The 19,737-nt window shown below is 39.3% G+C and overlaps 1 protein-coding gene across 3 annotated transcripts; it reads right to left on the reverse strand.

Moving 5' to 3' along the window:
* Positions 1–4,414: 4,414 nt before the first annotated feature.
* Positions 4,415–18,509, reverse strand: kras (v-Ki-ras2 Kirsten rat sarcoma viral oncogene homolog). 3 transcript variants are annotated; one of them, XM_040025345.1, is made up of 6 exons: positions 18,248–18,509; positions 15,961–16,078; positions 15,081–15,259; positions 12,841–13,000; positions 8,668–8,783; positions 4,415–6,912 (listed from the first exon to the last, which is right to left on the reverse strand). In XM_040025345.1, the coding sequence occupies exons 2-6, from the start codon at positions 16,069–16,071 to the stop codon at positions 6,795–6,797; spliced, it is 684 nt and encodes a 227-aa protein (XP_039881279.1). In that variant the 5' UTR covers positions 16,072–16,078; positions 18,248–18,509; the 3' UTR covers positions 4,415–6,794. The 3 variants fall into 3 exon arrangements, with proteins under 3 accessions (XP_039881279.1, XP_039881278.1, XP_039881277.1); XM_040025343.1 differs by having other exon boundaries at positions 6,835–6,911; positions 8,660–8,783; positions 18,248–18,506; XM_040025344.1 differs by lacking the exon at positions 8,668–8,783 and having other exon boundaries at positions 4,415–6,911; positions 18,248–18,502.
* Positions 18,510–19,737: the final 1,228 nt, after the last annotated feature.

Raw genomic sequence — 19,737 nt, forward strand, 5'->3', positions numbered from 1 at the left:
CCCTCCACCCTGCCACCCTTCTCGCCTCTGTCCTTCTATCCCTTTATCTTTCTGCCTTGTGCCTTTGCCGTCATTACATGGAGAATATGCTTTGTGCACTTCTAGCAGCGAGCATTCAACATCGTGCCATTATAGCATCAATTGGTACTGATGCATACTCTAAGATATTATGAGGCTTGTTTATCCATCTTGGAACACAGCATGCCCACAGTTCAAAGCATTGTACGCTGCTCATTAATTTTGTGTCCAAACATCACTTGTTGACTGATTGCGATGCATGCAAGAAAAAAATCCAATCAACTCAGTCAGCCACTCCTCATGAATAGGGTCATTTGAATATAGAGGGGCATCTGAAATTGCAGTGTTTGTGTCAACATAACAAGTTAATGATCTCAGATGATAATTGGTAGTTGGATGCTGAAGCGCTGTGCTGTGGCCCATGAGGTTTAGTGCCAAGGACCTTCTGTGATAAAAGAAGCAGCATGAGGGCTTTCAAAGTGGCACGATGCTGTAGGCAACACAATTCATCACCGCTCCATGAATATTCATCCAGCTCTCCGCTTCCTCCTGAGCTGCTGAAAACACGTCTGTATTAAGTCTCTTCTATGTGCTGCAGTGTGAAGACACCTAAACCTTCTGGCCTCTCATTACCAGATTGTGCTCTTGCAGCCCCGCATTCAGCTGCCTACCAGGGAGGGAAGCCACGCTTCATTAAAATCAAAAAGAAAATTCTCTTACTCGCCGCACTAACAAGGCAGAGGGTTGGACGGTCAGATGATTGTGAATTCACCCTTCTTCGCACACGCTCGCGGGGGTCAGGAGTAGTGATTGCCACCCAGCTTTCTCCTGCACATGGCAAGCGGGTAGATGAAATTGCCAGCTTTGGGCTGTGTGGTTTGCGCGTGGACCCGGTCTGAAGCTTGATGTTAGCAATTTAAGAACATTTGCTGTGTCTTTTTCCAGCCCAACCTTCTCGCTGACGAGAGCCGAGAGAATCGTGGATTGGTTTCTGGGGCATCTTTTCGGCGCTTTATCGGACCTGCAGGCTTCTCAGTGCTGTCCCCAGATTACAGTTTAGGAAGACGGTGCTTGACTGACAGGCCTTGGCCTTGACAGTCCCTGGGGGGAAGGGGAGGGGGATTTGTGATGGCTGAACTGACTCGTACTTCTCTTACAATTTTCTCCAGGCTGGTTTCAGACTGTCAGGCTGAGAGAAAGCTCTCTCTGCATAATTCATTAGATCTCCTCTCTTTTTCACTCTTGGCTGGTATGTGGCAGGCACCGTAGCCCCATTGTTTAGGAAGACAGAGTAATGGAGCTTGTCACAATATGGTAACATAGTTTATTGTTCACAGCAACAGTTTGAAAACAACTTAACTTCCTTTGAAACAAGCTATTTGGCATATCCAATGCAGAATAATTACAAAGGAAAACCGAGCAATCAAATAGGCTATTCAAACAAAAACAGCTTAAGCCGCTCGTTTATTTTTCATTTATAATTGGTTAAGAGCATAAAAAGAATTCATAAATGATAATTACAACTTTAGTGTCACAAACAGTTTTGGCTAATAGACTGTAATACAGAGCAGGATATATCTATACAGGTTGCCTCGACACCAACCATTGTTTTGCAGCCAATTACCCCAGCATTGTCGGCATATGACACATACACAGGCCTGTCCTTTTGAAGCTTGTATACTGTCTCTGGGCATGATCTAGCTGGCATTTATTTCTTGAAAATCTGCAAGGGAAAATATCTCATCTTTGATGCTACATGACATCTCCCTTCACAGAATATGACTAAACAAGCTCGTTTTCCAACACACAATCCTGCGTGTTGAAGCCAGAGGACAACTTCTGTCACTGTAGCAGTAAATAAGGGCTGGTAGGAAGGGACTTTCTATAAAACTATGCAAATGCAGCAGCATGCTGACGTCTAAAACTCCTTGCATGGATGCAGTATGTCAAAATCACAAGGCATACACTGCCAATGACAGAAATGTTTAAACAGGGACGTGGCTAATTTGGAAATTATGATTACAGCATTTAAGGTGGGGGTAAATAAAGCTGAATTTATCTGTACTTGATTTGAATCATTAATTTTTAAACACGTGCTCAAAACTTTACCCAGCCAATTAGATTTAAAAACAGCCTTCTGCACTGTTTTCTACATGGAGTTAAAACCAATAGTAAGGGCAAATATGAAAGGAGAGTGTCGGTCTCTGCTACAATAAGGAGGGATCATCTTCCACAATAACTAGATCAGGAAATTCTGTAACTGTCGCAGGTACATTCCATAAATCCCAGAGAAGACCAGCCCGTCTGGCGCCAACAGTTATGCCACGTTTAGTCACTTAAATCACCTTTGTTCCCCATTCTGATGCTGAGTTTGAACTTCAGCAGGTCGTCTTGGCAACGTCCTCACGCCTTTGAGTTGCTGCCATGTGTAGATTAGACATTTGCATTAACGAGCAGGTGAACAGGTGTGCCTAACAAAGCAGCCAGTGAGTGATTATTACTTCCAAAGTGCTGTAGTTGTCTTTCAAAGTGGACTTGAGTGTTATATAGTGCAATGGAGGATCCTCATCTTGAATAAGGTCAGCAAGTACAAGGAATTCCTGTGAGTCCCAGACCAGGTTTCAGACTTCTCTAAACAGTCTGTTTCGGATCATTTTTCTCTACTTTTGGGTCTTTGTGATGTCACTGAGACAGCCAATCAGAAGATAGCTGGCTTAAAAGGAAAGGAGATAAAATAGACTGCACTAAGGTACAGTAATGAAAATACTCTAGAGTTAAAGAGAAAGACTGTAGAGTACAAAATGACCATAACAGCCACATGTTTTCTACATTATTATCCATTAGTCTTTGTATGTATATATTTCAATAACCCTGAGTGTTGCTTTGATTGAAAGAAAGGTCAGAATGTAACAGAAAGATGTTCAGCATCTTGCTTTTGAGAGGAAAAACACACGAATTGAACAAAAACATGCCACGGGCGAAGCTCCAAAGACATGCAAAAAGTGAAAGCCAAAAATTTGCACATTAATATAAAAGAGAACAGTTTCTTTCAAGTTTAAAGCCTGGTATTAGTATTCTGATGCTACACTGAAAAACACCCTTGGTTTCTCATTCAAAGTTAAGGATTACCTCTGGAGCGGTTTTCTGTCAGTACTGAACAGCTGTAAATAAGATTTGGATGCTTTTAAAAAATACATTTAAATCTAGTCAGAGTTAGAGGGGTGGAGCATAAAAGTACAAATGAAAAAGAATAAATGAAACGCTAATGTTGACTGAAAGAAACACATCTGATGTAAGGTCACATGTGGACACAGGACAGGACCAGATATTAAAATATTTTTAAAGTCTCTTTGATTAATAGCTCTGCATGTTTTAACATCACTATATCAGAGTTCATCACAACTCTCAGCTTTTCACTGTATAAAAACTTGGATCTGTATGTAACAATATGAATACTATAAACATGTAACTTAAGAGCCTTAAGAGACAATGGATGTTGTCCCATTCAGAAAAATAGCAAATGTATTCACCATTCAATGCTAATTCTTAATACTTAGATTTAGCAAATTTAATGAGCTAAAATGGGTTTTAATAAACTGTTTGGACTTTGCAAACATAATTACAGTTAAAATTAGATTCCTGTCAAGGTGCCTGCACTGAACCGGTTTCATTCAGATGAAATAACATTAAGAGCTCATTATGTTAAACCTGGAGAATAAGATCAAGCTATTTCAAAGAAAGGATACAAGACAAATGTGATCGTGTGTATATTTAAAGCTGAGCTTTCTTATCAAATCAGGACTCTGGACTGACTCCCAAATAAAACCTCAACCTTTGCTTTGTTAGAACTGTGCATCATGGCCTAATGAAACTGGCATGTTTTTGTTTTTTTGTTTATACATATTAAAATATATCAACTTAATTCATGCACGCAATGAACCTGATGACAGTACATGAGGTTAATTCTTGTCATAAATGCCTGTCCATGATTTTCAAAATGAATAAAAGTAAATATTTGTGCTGTGACTTGAGTATATTTAGTGCTTTTATATTCTTTAAAATGTACCAGGTAGAACACGGCTGACTCTACAGCAAGTGCGAGCAGGTGGAGAAATGCGCCTTCAGAGCTGCTCCTTGTCATCTGTAATACTTTTCAAACTGAGTGAACAGTGCCATCTACTGGGAAGACTGGCGAAGTCTTCAAATATCAGAAGAACAAAATGAGATCCTATTTTTAATCACTGCAAATTTGTGTCAATACTGCAGTTACATTCTCCTATTCTCCAGCAGTTTGTTGTGCTGTGATGGAAAAAAAAACTAATCAGATCATTCAAATTGAAGAGGAGGAAAAACATTATGAAGGAAACAGAAAAAAAAAAAAAAAAAAAAAAAATAGTTGGGTTCCTCTTTACTTTGTTCTTTATTACACATTAAATAGGAGTGGTGAGATTTATGGCAAAATAGACTCATTTGAGATTAGATCACCACTCTACATTGCCCACCACAGGTATGATGTAAAGTGGTCATTCATTCACTTCCCTAAACCTGGACCCCAGTCACACTCGCTGTTCACATACAGAGAGCGGAGCGAAACTCCATTAAAGCAACATTCATGTAGACACAAATGAAATGAAGCACAATTTACAAAATATGCACCTCTCATTATCACAACTATACAAAGGTTGTTAAAATACGATCCAGGTATAAATGATACATTTCAGAAATCAGCTGTTGGCACCCATTAAAAGGAAGAGGAACATTTCAAACATTACAGTAAAACTACTTGTGAAACAGTATTGTGGACAGGAGGGTTCCATAATTAAAAATTGCATCAACAGTTATCATCTACTTCATGAAAGAAAAAAAAGAAAGCAAAAGAGGTAATAATAAACTGGGTCAAAATCCATTAATCCTGAAAGCAAAACATCACTTTTTGTGGGAATAACAACGCTCCCCTAGAAGAGCATTTTGTGTATCTCTAGAGCACACGGGGGAAAAATAAATGATGTTTCGGCTGTTCCGACATCTATATGTAGCACCTAATGCAAAGATAAAAGGCAAATTTAAAAAACCCAGATGAGCAGTTTGTAAATACAATGGAAAATGGTGAAATTGGGGTTGACCCCAGAAGGAAACTGGACTTTTTATTATTTTTGTAATAAAGTCAGACAATTTAATCTAAGAACCAATTTTATGGCAATTATTGCCTCATTTACAAACATCCGTTCCAGTTGCATCGCCACGCTAAACACATTTTATGAGAGAAAAAAAAAAAAAAAAATTATTTTGCTGGACAATCATTTTTGTTGAAAGGCAGGCCAACAAACAATTTCAACACTCAAGCAAAAGAATCCAAGGAGTAGGAGAGAGAAGGGAAGAAAGAAAAAAACCAAAAACCTCTTCGAAAAGCTAAACAAAATCTGAAAATTTATTTGGACAACATTTTGAACAACCTCTGTGACTCCACACCAAGACAAATATTCTTGACAGCTGCGTAAAGGATTCGTTCTGCTTTCTAGCTGCTCACAAGCAAAGAAGTTAGTGCGCAAGACACCTCCGTGGCCTCTTATGTTCTGCTGCTGGACAAACCTTAAATTATGCAGTGAACCTAAACATTACGGTCAAATACGAAGTCCACAAGGAGAACGACAGCTGTTAACAGCTGTTTTTGAGCATATATTGATGAAATGATTATTTGTCAGGATGAATCAAAACAATCCTACAGTCAAATCTTAGCCTAAAGAAAAGCAGGAAACTTTTAACCGAAGTCAAAAAAGGCAACACAAAATGACCCTCATAATGTGGCTGCTAGTCCCATCTTATTAAGACAAAAAATGGGTTCAAAAATATATATCTTGCTTAGAATTTCTGCTTTAAAAAAAAAGAAAAAAGAAAAAAAAAAGGCAGATTTATTTCTCACAAAACAAAAGCAAAAAACTACTTTCAAAAAAACCTGAAAAACTAGACTATGTCCAACCGAGTCAGAGTTCTTTATCGCTGGCTTAGTTTAATCCATCGACCAGAGGCAGTTTACCCATGTCTTCTAGGACATAATTCATGCAAAAAGGAGAAAAAAAACAAAAAACAAAAAACCTCTCTCACCTCATGGCAAGAACACACAGTACTAAGAAAAGACAAATTAATTAATAACTAATGAAGGTGTTAAAACATTCAGAGATGAGTAGGAGTTTGCATGCATACTTATCAGTGACATAGCTAAGTCATACCTAGAGGTCGTTAGAGACGGGGACAAAACACAGGGGCTGGGATTGGATCTCATTGGATCTCATCTGGCTGACTGTTGGTCCTTTCTTCATATCCATATTGTCTACGTGAGCGGGATGAAAATTCATTCTTTGGCATCCCATACTTTTAAAAAGGTCATTAGAGAACATGACCTTTCAAGCAAAGAGAAAATTAACTCAAGGTTTAATGAATAATTTGTTAAACATAATTTGCAATGCAATTGGCTCCCAGCTCTGTAAAATGCTCCAAATCAGCATTATCATTTAAAAAATAAAAATTCTAAATTCATCAGGCTCTTGAACCCATATTGTGGGCAACTGGCACTAAACTGAAAATGAAGCTTATTGGTGTCCAAAGAAGCAAATAAGAAGAGAAAAAAAAAAAAAGAAAGAAAAGGCAGAAAATTCAGTTCAGGTTTAGTATTGTGTGGGTATGGAGAAATAGGCTAATAATTTAGTGTAATGTACAAAATGTATTACTTGAACTGTTCAACATAGTTGCATTTTTTTGTCTTAAAAGGGAATCATTATTCACATAATTGTACACTTTGTCTTGGACTTCTTTTTCTTCTTTTTGCCCTCCTTGCTCATCTTCTCCTTATGCTTCCGGATTTCTCGCACTAACGTGTAAAAGGCATCGTCAACGCCCTGGAAAACAAGCAGAGAGTGTGCACCGTTAGAATAAGAAGCTTTGTTCATGACTGCACTGTGTAAACTTGTCTACTAAAAGTGAATCAAAATCTCCAAATAAAAAGTCTGTCCATTTTAAATACACCGTTTTCTGATTAAGTGTACATTCTGTAAATGAGACACAATTCGGGGGATCAATCCGATTCGAACCATTTAGGACATGCTGAATAAAATGTGTGTTTCAGAATAAAAGTCAGTGGTGCTTCCACTGACATCAAAGACAGTGGCTGCAGTTACATGGGCTTCATTTCTCAATGTCATCAGCACAGTCTGGCACCAGTACGGGATTTAAAATGTATGTACCTGAAGTATTCATAAAATATAGTTCCAGTGGAAAAGATGCACCGCTGGGAAAAGTGCTCTCACAAGCAATGAATAAACAAATTTAAATTAGCCCTTTAAAAAAAAAAAAAAAAAAAAAGTTAAAGGGGTAATAAAACTTTGTTTTGTTTTTATATAAATACGCCAATTTATTCTGACAGAGGTATTTAAATTAGGCTTTTATTCTCTCACAAAGATCCTATTCAGATTATTGGTGAGTAACAGGCTCCATGGAAATGCAGCAAGTGTCGTTTTAATGGCACACTGACGTAAGTGTATGATGAACATTTTGAACGGTGTGTAAATGTGACAATAATCTGTAAGGAGCAGTAGAGTAAAGAGCCTGAGGCCAATTTAAGGTTTTGACAAAGACAGCAGGAAAACAAAACAGAGTAAAGAAGAAGGGATTTATATCAGCAGGAAAAATTGCCTTAAAACCACACGCACACAATTTGTTGACGACACATCTCTGCCATTTTCTCAAAGCGCATCCTTCGCAGAAACACATTCCAGCAAATGATTCAGTCCAATGTTTGCAGTAACATCCTCTAATCACACATGATGGCTAAACCAGCCCAAAAACCCCATTGTTCATGCTGATTTCAGCCCATTAGGACACTTTCACACTGGTAGTCTGAATCTAGGAACGGTTAGCCTGGAAATCTGACTGTGTGAACACAAGTGCAGACCCCTTTCCAGGTTGACTAAAAGGAAAAGGTCTGGCTGCCAAAGTGCAGAAAGAAGGTTTCTTTCATTATAGGAAAATGTATTTCAGTAGTCGTGTTTGGATTAAAACAGGACAGAAAACAGACTCCCAGCTTTACAGTCGGAAAACAAACCCAAACCTGGTGCCGTGTTAGTTTTTATGCTCGAGTTGAGCAATAAGGTAGGCACTTGTTTGGGTTTTTTTGTAACATTTCTCACTCTATGCAGACTGTTACTTAAGTCGTGCTTTTTCTACTTACAGCGTTCAATTTTTCTGACATCTCTCAATAAGCACAGTCATCATTCATAATGGAAATAAGGGGAGAAAAAAAAAAATCCCCACCCCTATATGAGGAAGGCATAATGCAAATGTCCACCAGTGTGAAAGTAGACTAGCTTGCATAGATCAAAGTTCTTTAGGCTCAGTAAACCAATCCAGTGTGAAAACAAACTCAATAAAATCAACCATGATACACAGAAACACTGAAAGGACAGGAATCATCAGCTGCCTCAGCCTCATGTTAGACTCACACCACAGCCCCAATAGAAACCAGCAGGTTAGCTTTGAGAACATGTGAAGCACCAGCTCCTCACTGAGTGTCTTCTTCCATTTCCTTCACCACAATTCCCACTAACAACACACACGCAGAGCTGGTGGGTGTGCGGCTGCATACACTTACCCCTTCACATCACAACACACTTTTTAAGCTTGACACAGCGCGGAGTCTTTTCTTCCTTGCTGATCTTATTGACCCGGTACAGCCTGATCTCCCGTACCAGAGTGTAAAAGGCATCTTCCACTCTCTGCAGTATGAAACACAACTTTCCTCAATGTTGAGGAATACACAGGAGGAGGGGGGAGGACATACTATTTGGATGCATTTGTTACAAACTACAAATACGAAGGAGTAAAGCAAACTGGCGGTGCAGGTCTACTTGCAAAGTTTGCCCTGCCTAATCCTCTGCATAACACTTTATTTCAAAATCTTGGGATATGGATGAATATAAATGTTGATTTTTTTTCCCCCCTCCATATCTTTAAAAAGATAATTTGAGTGTTTTTAAGGAGAGGAAATAAATATTAAGTCATTCAGAAAACAAATACTTTGATTCAGTATGTTGCCTGACCTGACTACTATTAAGCAATGATGCACTGTAGTCTCCTTACTTTTCCACCCACATTGAAACTGACAAAAGCAGTGTATTCAGCTACATCAGTCCAAAACAAGTGCAACGCATTGAATATATGTATACAGTTGTAGTCAGAAGTTTTAATTCACTTATCATGGGCATGAATATCCTGATAATTTTGGGCCATTATTTTTTTTCTTTCAACTGATTGTACAGCATACATCTTTAAGCTTGAGCTTTGAGTTCATTTTAGTTTTCTCTAATCCACACAGGCTCAAATACAAAGACACGCCCCCACTAATATTTGGCTAAATGTCCCTTCTTGAGTTGCACCTCAACCAGACACCAGCCATCAACACGCTTCTGGCATAGTTCTGGCTGGATTGCTGACCACCCTTCTTGGCAGAATTTGTTGAGTTTGTGTAAACTTCTGACCACAACTGTAAACAGACAGTGGAGAGGTGTAATATGGTGCAGGAGTGGTTCAGAATTTTGATTACCAGTGTGGCTGCTCTTATTTTCACCTTCTGAGTACATGTATCCAAGTGTTCTGTGATGGTACAGTGGGGCAAAAAAGTATTTAGTCAGCCACCGATTGTGCAAGTTCCCCCACTTAAAATGATGACAGAGGTCAGTAATTTGCACCAGAGGTACACTTCAACTGTGAGAGACAGAATGTGAAAAAAAAAAAAAAAAAAAAAAAAATCCATGAATCCACATGGTAGGATTTGTAAAGAATTTATTCGTAAATTAGGGTGGAAAATAAGTATTTGGTCACCTCAAACAAGGAAAATCTCTGGCTCTCACAGACCTGTAACGTCTTCTGTAAGAAGCTTTTCTGTCCCCCACTCGTTACCTGTATGAATGGCACCTGTTTGAACTCATCATCTGTATAAAAGACACCTGTCCACAGCCTCAAACAGTCAGACTCCAAACTGGCCAAGACCAAAGAGCTTTCGAAGGACACCAGGAAAAGTATTGTAGACCTGCACCAGACTGGGAAGAGTGAATCTACAATAGGCAAGCAGCTTGGTGTGAAAAAATCAACTGTGGGAGCAATCATCAGAAAATGGAAGACATACAAGACCACTGATAATCTCCCACGATCTGGGGCTCCACGCAAGATCTCATCCCGTGGGGTCAAAATGATCATGAGAACGGTGAGCAAAGATCCCAGAACCACACGGGGGGACCTGGTGAATGACCTGCAGAGAGCTGGGACCAAAGTAACAAAGGTCACCATCAGTAACACACTACAACGGCAGGGAATCAAATCCCGCAGTGCCAGACGTGTTCCGCTGCTGAAGCCAGTGCATGTCCAGGCCCGTCTGAAGTTTGCCAGAGAGCACATGGATGATACAGCAGAGGATTGGGAGAATGTCATGTGGTCAGATGAAACCAAAGTAGAACTTTTTGGTATAAACTCAACTCGTCGTGTTTGGAGGAAGAAGAATACTGAGTTGCATCCCAAGAACACCATACCTACTGTGAAGCATGGGGGTGGAAACATCATGCTATGGGGCTGTTTTTCTGCCAAGGGGACAGGACGACTGATCCGTGTTAAGGACAGAATGAATGGGGCCATGTATCGTGAGATTTTGAGCCAAAACCTCCTTCCATCAGTGAGAACTTTGAAGATGAAACGAGGCTGGGTCTTCCAACATGACAATGATCCAAAACACACCGCCCGGGCAACAAAGGAGTGGCTCCGTAAGAAGCATTTGAAAGTCCTGGAGTGGCCTAGCCAGTCTCCAGACCTCAACCCCATAGCAAATCTGTGGCGGGAGTTGAAAGTTGGTGTTGCTCGGCGACAGCCCCAAAACATCACTGCTCTCGAGAAGATCTGCATGGAGGAATGGGCCAAAATACCAGCTACTGTGTGTGCAAACCTGGTAAAGACCTATAGTAAACGTTTGACCTCTGTTATTGCCAACAAAGGTTGTGTTACAAAGTATTGAGTTGTATTTTTGTTATTGACCAAATACTTATTTTCCACCCTGATTTACGAATAAATTCTTTACAAATCCTACCATGTGGATTCATGGATTTTTTTCTTCACATTCTGTCTCTCACAGTTGAAGTGTACCTCTGGTGCAAATTACTGACCTCTGTCATCATTTTAGGTGGGGGAACTTGCACAATCGGTGGCTGACTAAATACTTTTTTGCCCCACTGTAAATAAGATCCCTGAGACATCTACTGTAGTGAGGACTAAGACAAGGCGGCTCTCTTTGCTTTAGCTTGTGGTTTTATATCTGCTTGTGGACAGATTGTTATGAATATGATACCTTTACAACTATGTAAGACGCAGTTAAACTTTACAGGTGTGACCTGAACATCAAACATAGGGGTGCAGTACAAAGGCAGGTGTGGTCAGGGAATGCATTGCTGGATCGAGGCCAGTTGAGTTTTGTCATAATAAAAATTGCAAATATATTCGTATTGTGACATTTCTCAAAAAAAAAAAAAAAGCAGCAGAGCTCAAGCCACCAGATTTTAATTTAGCCAATTATCCCCTCTGGCCTCTGCACCACAGCCAATTTTAGATGATTCAGTGAAAATCTCATTTTTAGCAGATGCATTTGGGAATCTGAAATGGAGTTACCATTACTTCCAGCAGAACAAGCTTAAATGCTTCTCTAGAACTTTATTTTTTAAGATGACAAATGCGGCAAGCAGGGTAAGTCGTGAGCGAGGACTGTGTTGGTGTGTCCAAAACCTCCTTCGTTATTCATGTAACGTGTGCAAGTTCCAAAACTGTATGACGTTTTAAAAACAAACACCTTCCAAGCTTGCAGTGGGCGAGTGGTAACAGTATTTGTTTGGTATCATTTCAAAATTGTATATTGTGCACATCGTGCATTTCCAGAGAAGATTAAATTATTTAAGAGTAGCCATGAGTGGCTTCAAATAAATGTAATAGTTCCGGTTCTAATAGAAGCAGCACTGTGTGGACACTGAACTTCCCTGCACCAAAAGGAACTATGATTCACCCCAGATCAGAGAACACTAAAATGCGCTTACAGATCACTCCAATAGCCAGTCTGCTACCTAAAGCCATGCCCACAACACACACCACTGATATCACAGCAAATCTTCCAAAACCCCAGACACAGCAACCAGTAAGCAGAATCATTAACCCTCTGATTAATTTCCGACACTTTGCCCTTTCATGCAGAGTCCCTGACACCGATTTGCTGATTATTTATAAAGCAGGATCCTTTGCAGGTGGGCTAATAATGATTTAATTCACATATCCGTGACAAAGCAGCATGCAATGATTACATTGTCACCCATTAAATTTAAATTAACCAAAAAAGATTTAATGATGCACAGCGTGTTTCCTGAGACAATTTCAAGCAAGATAATCATTTTAAAAAAAAAAAAAAAAAAGAAAAAAAAAAGAAAAAAAGGACCAACAGAGATAGCAACACAAATCAATAATCCCTCATGATACAATCACATTCTTGTGATCCATTTCCCAAAATCATCCAGCTGTGTTACCAAAATTACAATTAGCTTACCTTTTCTGAAAAAACAATTTGATACGAAAGGAACATTTATGGAAATGACAAAACGACCAATAACCCTGAGACCACATGCACCTCCACACCATTTAACATGCTCTCCATACCTCCAGTGCAATCCCACAACAGTTTAGTGACAGAGTTGACAAATGAGCCACTTTGAGTCTTGAGGACAACACCCAGTCTGTTGTTGGGATTCTCACCTGTCTGGTTTTGGCTGAGGTCTCAATAAAGGGAATGCCGTAGCTACGTGCTAAGTCCTGAGCCTGCTTTGTGTCCACTGTCCGGGACGGGAGGTCACACTTGTTCCCCACCAGCACCATGGGGACGTCCTCAGAGTCCTTCACCCGCTTAATCTGTTCTCTACACATTCACAGCCAGAACAGAATTACAGTTTTAGTTTCATTTTACTTGTGTAGTACTCCATTGGCTACGTAATACGATAGGGCTGCACGATTTTGCATAAAATGAGAATCACGATTTTTTGGCTTAGAATTGAGATCTGCTTGAAATTCCGTCTCCACCGTTGCTCGACACTGCATGTATAGAGCAGGTAGTGCAACAATAGAAAAATAGTTGCGGGACGGCACTGTGTAGCGTTTGTCTAGGGTGTTGATCATTTTCCTAAATCCCTCGTTTTGCACAGTGTTGATGGGAGCCATATCCTTGGTCAGGTGATAAGTGAAAGCCTCCGTAATTTCTTTGAGTTCGACGTGTATAGGGAAGCGCTGTATAAGGTTCCCGTTATTGGTGTTTGGGTGGTTGACCGGAACGGATTTTCTCCTGTCACTTTCTCGTCATCCCTGACGTGCTCTCCGTTGTTTTTTCCCTGCTAATTTTAGCATCACACGGCACAGCTTCTGTATCACGTGGTATAAGGCTCCGCCCTTGTCATTTGTTGAGCAGGAAGAGTGAGCGCTTCTTTTCATGCAGAGTACGTCCCGGATCAAAATGCGGTACAATCGTCGTCATCTTTTTTTTTTTTTTTTTTTTTAATAAAATCGTTGTCATTTAGAAATGAGATCGCACATAAGTATGAATCGAGATCGCGATTTTCTAACGATTAATCGTGCAGCCCTATAATATGATGTTAGAAAACACAATGTACAAACAAACCACACTGAAAACACAAAACACTTGTAGTGTACAGAATGACTTTCTATAAACTGCAAGTGTTGCTGTAGTTTTCAGAAACAAGAACATTAATGACTTAAGCTCAGCCCCTTACAGAACACTGATACACATATTCTGCTGTAGTTGTAATTCCTACAGTGTTTTTGTTTTTTTACATTTTAATAGAAGATCCCGTATATTTACAATATTTTAGTATATCAATAAGTTGGGGGCAGGGGGGGTTGCTACAGTAAATAAAATATATATAACAATAAAACATTTTTTATTTATTTTATCAACTTTTCTTCTGACGATGCTGTCTGTGTTGAGCGCTCAGTGGATCTGCGTTCGACTACCCCGCCTAAGCTGCACTGTCGAGTGCAGATCCACTGAGCGCAGCGCAAGCTAGCAAGACAGAAGCTAAGCTCCTTGCAACATGGCAACTGCCTCAACGCTACCCGAAACTGAACCTCCCCCACCCTCATTCAGATCTGGCGTTTGGAACTATCTTGGTTTTCATGTGAAGCATGACCCTGATGGTAAGCGCGTCATGGACAAAAGTAAAACAATATGTCGGATGTGCCACACAATGCTCAATTTGTTCGAACTAGTGCGTTAGCTTGTTAACGTGTTGACGCCGTCCAGCCCCACGCACGGAGCGATCCGCGGTAACTTGTTAACGGAGATTTGCCGCGTTATGGTGTTAATGTCATTTTAACGAGATTAACACTGACGGCACTAGTGGGAACACAACGAATATGACTGCACATTTACACCGACATCATCCTAGTGCAAAGACAAGTGGAAGCAGACAAAAACAACAAACACGCATGCTACAAACTTTACCCGAGTCATTTAGACAGCCTTTAGCACATGATTCTCCTCATGGGGACCTGATATGTTTAATATGCTGCTGAGAATATACCCCAGAAGAAGGCTATAGTATAGCTTTTATTTTGGAAAGAGCCATTTCGCTGTAATAAACTCTCTTTTCCAAAGATGAGGGATTTCTCGATCAGATATTTATTTATTTTTTTATTTTGTTGTTTCAGCAACATTAAATTTAAAAACTGTACTTTGGAGTTAAAATATATATTTATAATTTTAATAAATGAAAAATTAAAAAGGCATGAACATTTTTTGTATCAAATAAAATATCGAACCGAGCCGTGAATTTTGTGTATTATTGCACCCCATATATATATATAAAAATATACATTTTTATATATACACTTTAGTGAATTCAAAATACAGCATGTTATTTCTTAGTTTTAAGTAAACTACTACATACTGGTTACAAAGACATGAGGCAATTTCTCCCCTAGCTCACCTATAGTGGTGAATGTCTTCAAAGGACTTGGTGTTGTTGATGGCAAAGACACAGAGGAAACCCTCCCCTGTCCTCATGTATTGATCCCTCATGGCGCTGTACTCCTCCTGACCTGCTGTGTCCAGGATGTCCAGTAGACATGTCTCTCCGTCAATGACTACCTGCTTTCTGTAAGAGTCCTGGAAGCAAAACACATGAGAATCCTGGAATTTAGTGGTTTTAAGAGATGTAATATAATGAGATGATAGCTTATTTAATAATTTTTAAACAGATTTTAAGTTACTCTAAATGTGTTGGCTGAGTGTGATTTACCGATGATATCGCATTTTTAATCTAATAATTACGATACTTAAAGTTATGAGATGATTTCAATAAAAGATACCACAGGGCATCTTCTGTTCATTACACCAGTAGGGCACTTCATTTTTCAGCAGACCTCATATTACAATGAGCTCGTTTCTACCGTGTCGACGTACTCCAGCTTTTTATTACACTGATAACTACACTCAATCCCATCTAACAAATAATTACTCTTTGCTCCAGTGAACAGCCATACCTTTGGATGCCATCTTCTATTTAATCTATATCAATGGTCTAACCTCCAGCAACAAATCAATAATTGATTGAAATCATGATGGGACTTAGTTTGATCACTGGCCTTTTGAGAGCTCGGGCAGGAAGACATCCATTGAAAGTTCTAGAAAACCTGTTTGGAGTCTCTCTTTAAAGCTTAAACCAGTAAAACCTGTTGCAACTCATTTTTGTGAATATATACACAAATATATATAAAAACAGGACTTACAACTTGTGCTGCCCCCTTTCATATGTCGACACATACACAAAGACACAGGAACAGAAACATTCTATATTTTTCCTTTACCTCAATGGTGGGGTCATATTCATCCACGAAGTGATTCTGGATGAGCTGAATGGTAAGTGCGCTTTTGCCAACGCCACCAGCTCCCACCACAACCAGTTTATATTCTGTCATGATTCACCTGCAAGTTAAAAAAAAACAAAAATACAATCTCATTATATGATTATCTTCAGTGAAAGTCAAATGGAAAGTATTAGTTTATCTGGTGCACAATCAATGCCTCGTGCATTTTCCACTTAAAACAATTTTACAATCTAATCGCATTCAAACATTGTCATTTCTGTACAACAACCCGTTTGTTTACTGGAAATCTGCACACTCAGGATTGGCAGAATGAGAAGATATTAATATATGAACACCACTTCCAGTGAGTAACTCAACTCGCCCTCAGCTATTCTTTTAATAACACACCTGAATCACTGGGAAATTAGATTTCACACCAAGTTTAGTTTGCTTTTCACAGAGAAAATGCCCATTTTAGTATTAACCAAGAGGCTTGTAGAAGAAGCTTGCCACAAACACAATAGATGGTTAATCTGCATGTGTTTGTATGCAAGTGGAGGGTATAAACAGAAAAAACCCAAATGGATTCACAAAAAGCTGCTATATTATCAAATATTCTTTAAATAATCAATTGAAATTGCTGTCTCTGAAAATTGTCAGAAACATCAAACGTGAAATAAAATGCATAAAGATGAGATTATGCGTATATATAATTAAATGTCTAAATTCAGTAGTGTTTTCTGAGTGACAGCTCCACAACAGACGCCAACCCCAGGCAGAAATCCATGACATTACATTAAGGCTCCAAAATTGACAGGCAACTGGGAGGGTCTCTGCTGTCTGTCTGCTGTGTGGAGCGGAACACATCAATAGTAGTTGCTGGTCTTTTCAGAGGCTACAGCACAGACAGCTCGGCCGAGCCTGCAGTCAGGGAGGAGTGCCACTAAATATTATTGCTATGTCTAGAATGCTATGCATTTGCCCAACTACTAATAAACTGGTTTGTGCTCACAACACTTTTCTTTATAAAATTGTCCCCTATTATTTCATCTACACACTAAGTGATTTACACATGTCATTGATGAGGACGCTATCTGTAAAGAAACAACCTCATCTTTAACCTGAACAGATAAGACCAATTCCAGTGTCAATGGAGATTCCTCTGAGTGTGCCACATGGCTTTCACGTCTCTATGTCTATGCTGTCACTTTGCAGCATACTAGTCAGTGAAAGTGGAAAATGAATGAATATAGCAAGCTGTCAAGCAACAAACAACAATTTAAAAATAAGGAATGTAGCTCTTGTACTCCAGTAAGAAAATATAATTTGCGTTTTAAGGACTGAGATTTTTTTTTTTTTTTAATACAGTGAAAAAGATCTGCTTCAAACTGTGGAAAAGTTTTGAAGCTGTGGAAGGTCGATGGAAACCTTATTTCCTTAAGATAGGAGTGTGCCACTCGTGGCTGTAGCTTGCCTTAAACTGAACCCATTAATGGCATGCAGTGCATCCAACTTTATGTTGACATTCCTGAAATCAAGGACATTCCCAATAGAGGAAGAAGAAGAAAAAAAAAAAACCACTGAACTGAATATCACTGCGGGAGAAAAAAAAATATATCACCTATTACACAAGAAGACTTGTCGATATTTATTAGCAAACATATCGTTATGCTAGTTTGGAACGGTTAGCCGGCTACGTGATTTAGCTTTTCAATGAAAGACCACCTATCATGCTTCAACAGGTAGAAGCATCAGTAGCATACTTAAAAGTCAACAAGGATTTTGATTTAAATTCACCGCTTTGCGGCTACAGGGTTACCAGAAAGGCTGTGTAAAACCGTCTGAGCACCAGGCTGCTGTGCTGCTAGCAAGCTTAGCATTGGAGCTCGCCAACAGCCTCGAAAGTAAACTCACCATGAGACCACATCAGCTAACTTAACGTATTATAAAAATGTAATTCATTAAAAGGAGCACTGGCTGCACCGCCTACCCCGACACACTCGTTATCATTCATTCAAAGGGGAAGGGTGCCAGATTTTGAAGCCGCCATTGATAAGCTAGCTCACAGGTCTGCGTTGCAGGGCCAGACGGTAGGTTAACAATTGGGCGTAGTTAAGTTCAAAAAACCGAAAATGAATAATACCACTATAGCGGTGTTGTTTAGTGTTTAGATAGCGGGCACGGTGACCGACTAACTACATCAGTGAAAACAATGTTTCGACAAGCACTACAAAAAAAAAAAAGGAAAGGGGGCCCAACATGTAATAATCTCCTCCATTTGTTTTACCTTTTACTGAGTGGAGTTCCGCGTCCGAAGTAGCGACCGAGTCAAGCTGATATTCCTCTCGTTTCACACGATCTCTGCATTTCCTATTTCTCACCAAAACTCCCGCATTTAAGTTGATCTGTCGTCGGTTCACAAGCAAGAGAGAACATGCGAAAAAGTGAGCAAATTAATCGATTGAACTTTCCATTTGATCCAGCGCCCCGGCCTAGCTGCTCCGTCTGGCCTGCTTTACGCGTATATGGGCGGATACCAGGCGTACTTTTACCCATAAACCATAGCAGGATTTCAACCGGTCTGGGGCATTTATCTCTCGATGTGTGTATGTGTCGCAATATGAGTTGTAATACACTGTACTTTGTCATTTGTGTGCGCATTGCGGCTCTTTTACACAGTTTTCATTTATGACTAGATTTATATAAGCACTGATTATTCTACTAGTAGTGGAAATGTTACCTGTCTTTTTTAATTCACATATGTATGTTTTTTTTTTTTTTTTAATTTTTTAACCAGAGTGAGAGATTCATATCAATACTTTAATGATTGAAATGATTAATGATTTCATTGATATACCCACAAAGGTCACAATTTGTAGGACTTGTGCTCTGACTGCTGCTGCCTGCAGTCAACAAAGCCTAGGGGGCACTCCACGAGCCTATTTATAGGCTCTAAATATAACTGGAATGTGCAGGAGGGACGTCATTCCCAGGCAGGAAAATGATTTGGCAATCCCTTGTCAGTTTTCCTACGTGTTCACAAGGGTTCCTCCTGCGCACTGCATGTGCAGGCGTTCGTAACAAAAGACGGACACAAAACCCAAACTTATGTTTAAGGATAAAAGGAAAGAACCGCATATAGCATGTTTTGTTTGTTTCTTGTTTTGTTTTGTTTTGTTTTCTCTTTTAGTCATGAGGATTATTGCCCATTGTACCAGAAAGGTTGTTTTTAGTGGATTCTGTCTGGGACCTTATACTAATAACATTAAATAAATAACATGCAGCAAACATAATACGTTCTTGTACCGTAAAATAATATGACGTTGTTTTTAAAACCCAATGCATTGCTTTCACATTGTACAACAGACACGCTAGAGGGCACTATTGAGCTCTCAATTCCATGTGCTGCTGGATTTAGAGCTCATCTGTGAAACAAATGTGTAAATTGAGAATATCTGAATCACTTTTTCAATTTTTAATCACTTTTTCATTACTTTAAAAGATGCCAGGTCAGAGAGGTACAGGTAAGAGGTAACTTTACAGCTGAAAAAGACTATAATCAAATGCTCAAACGTATTAAGGTCGCATCATTCATTATACTGTGAGCAAATAACAGTAATTATCATAATCTGTGCCAGGAATTTTACATTAGTGTCAGAGAAAATGCTGCATTGTATCTACATCTCAAAAAATATATACAGTGTGTAAAACTAAGGAAGTAGTTAAAAGAGAGAACTCTTAAGTTCCCTCTTTTCAAAGTCATACACGGTTCAAATG

This window comes from Simochromis diagramma, unplaced genomic scaffold, assembly GCF_900408965.1.
Source record: "Simochromis diagramma unplaced genomic scaffold, fSimDia1.1 OVJJ01000293.1, whole genome shotgun sequence".
Classification (NCBI taxonomy): domain Eukaryota; kingdom Metazoa; phylum Chordata; class Actinopteri; order Cichliformes; family Cichlidae; genus Simochromis; species Simochromis diagramma.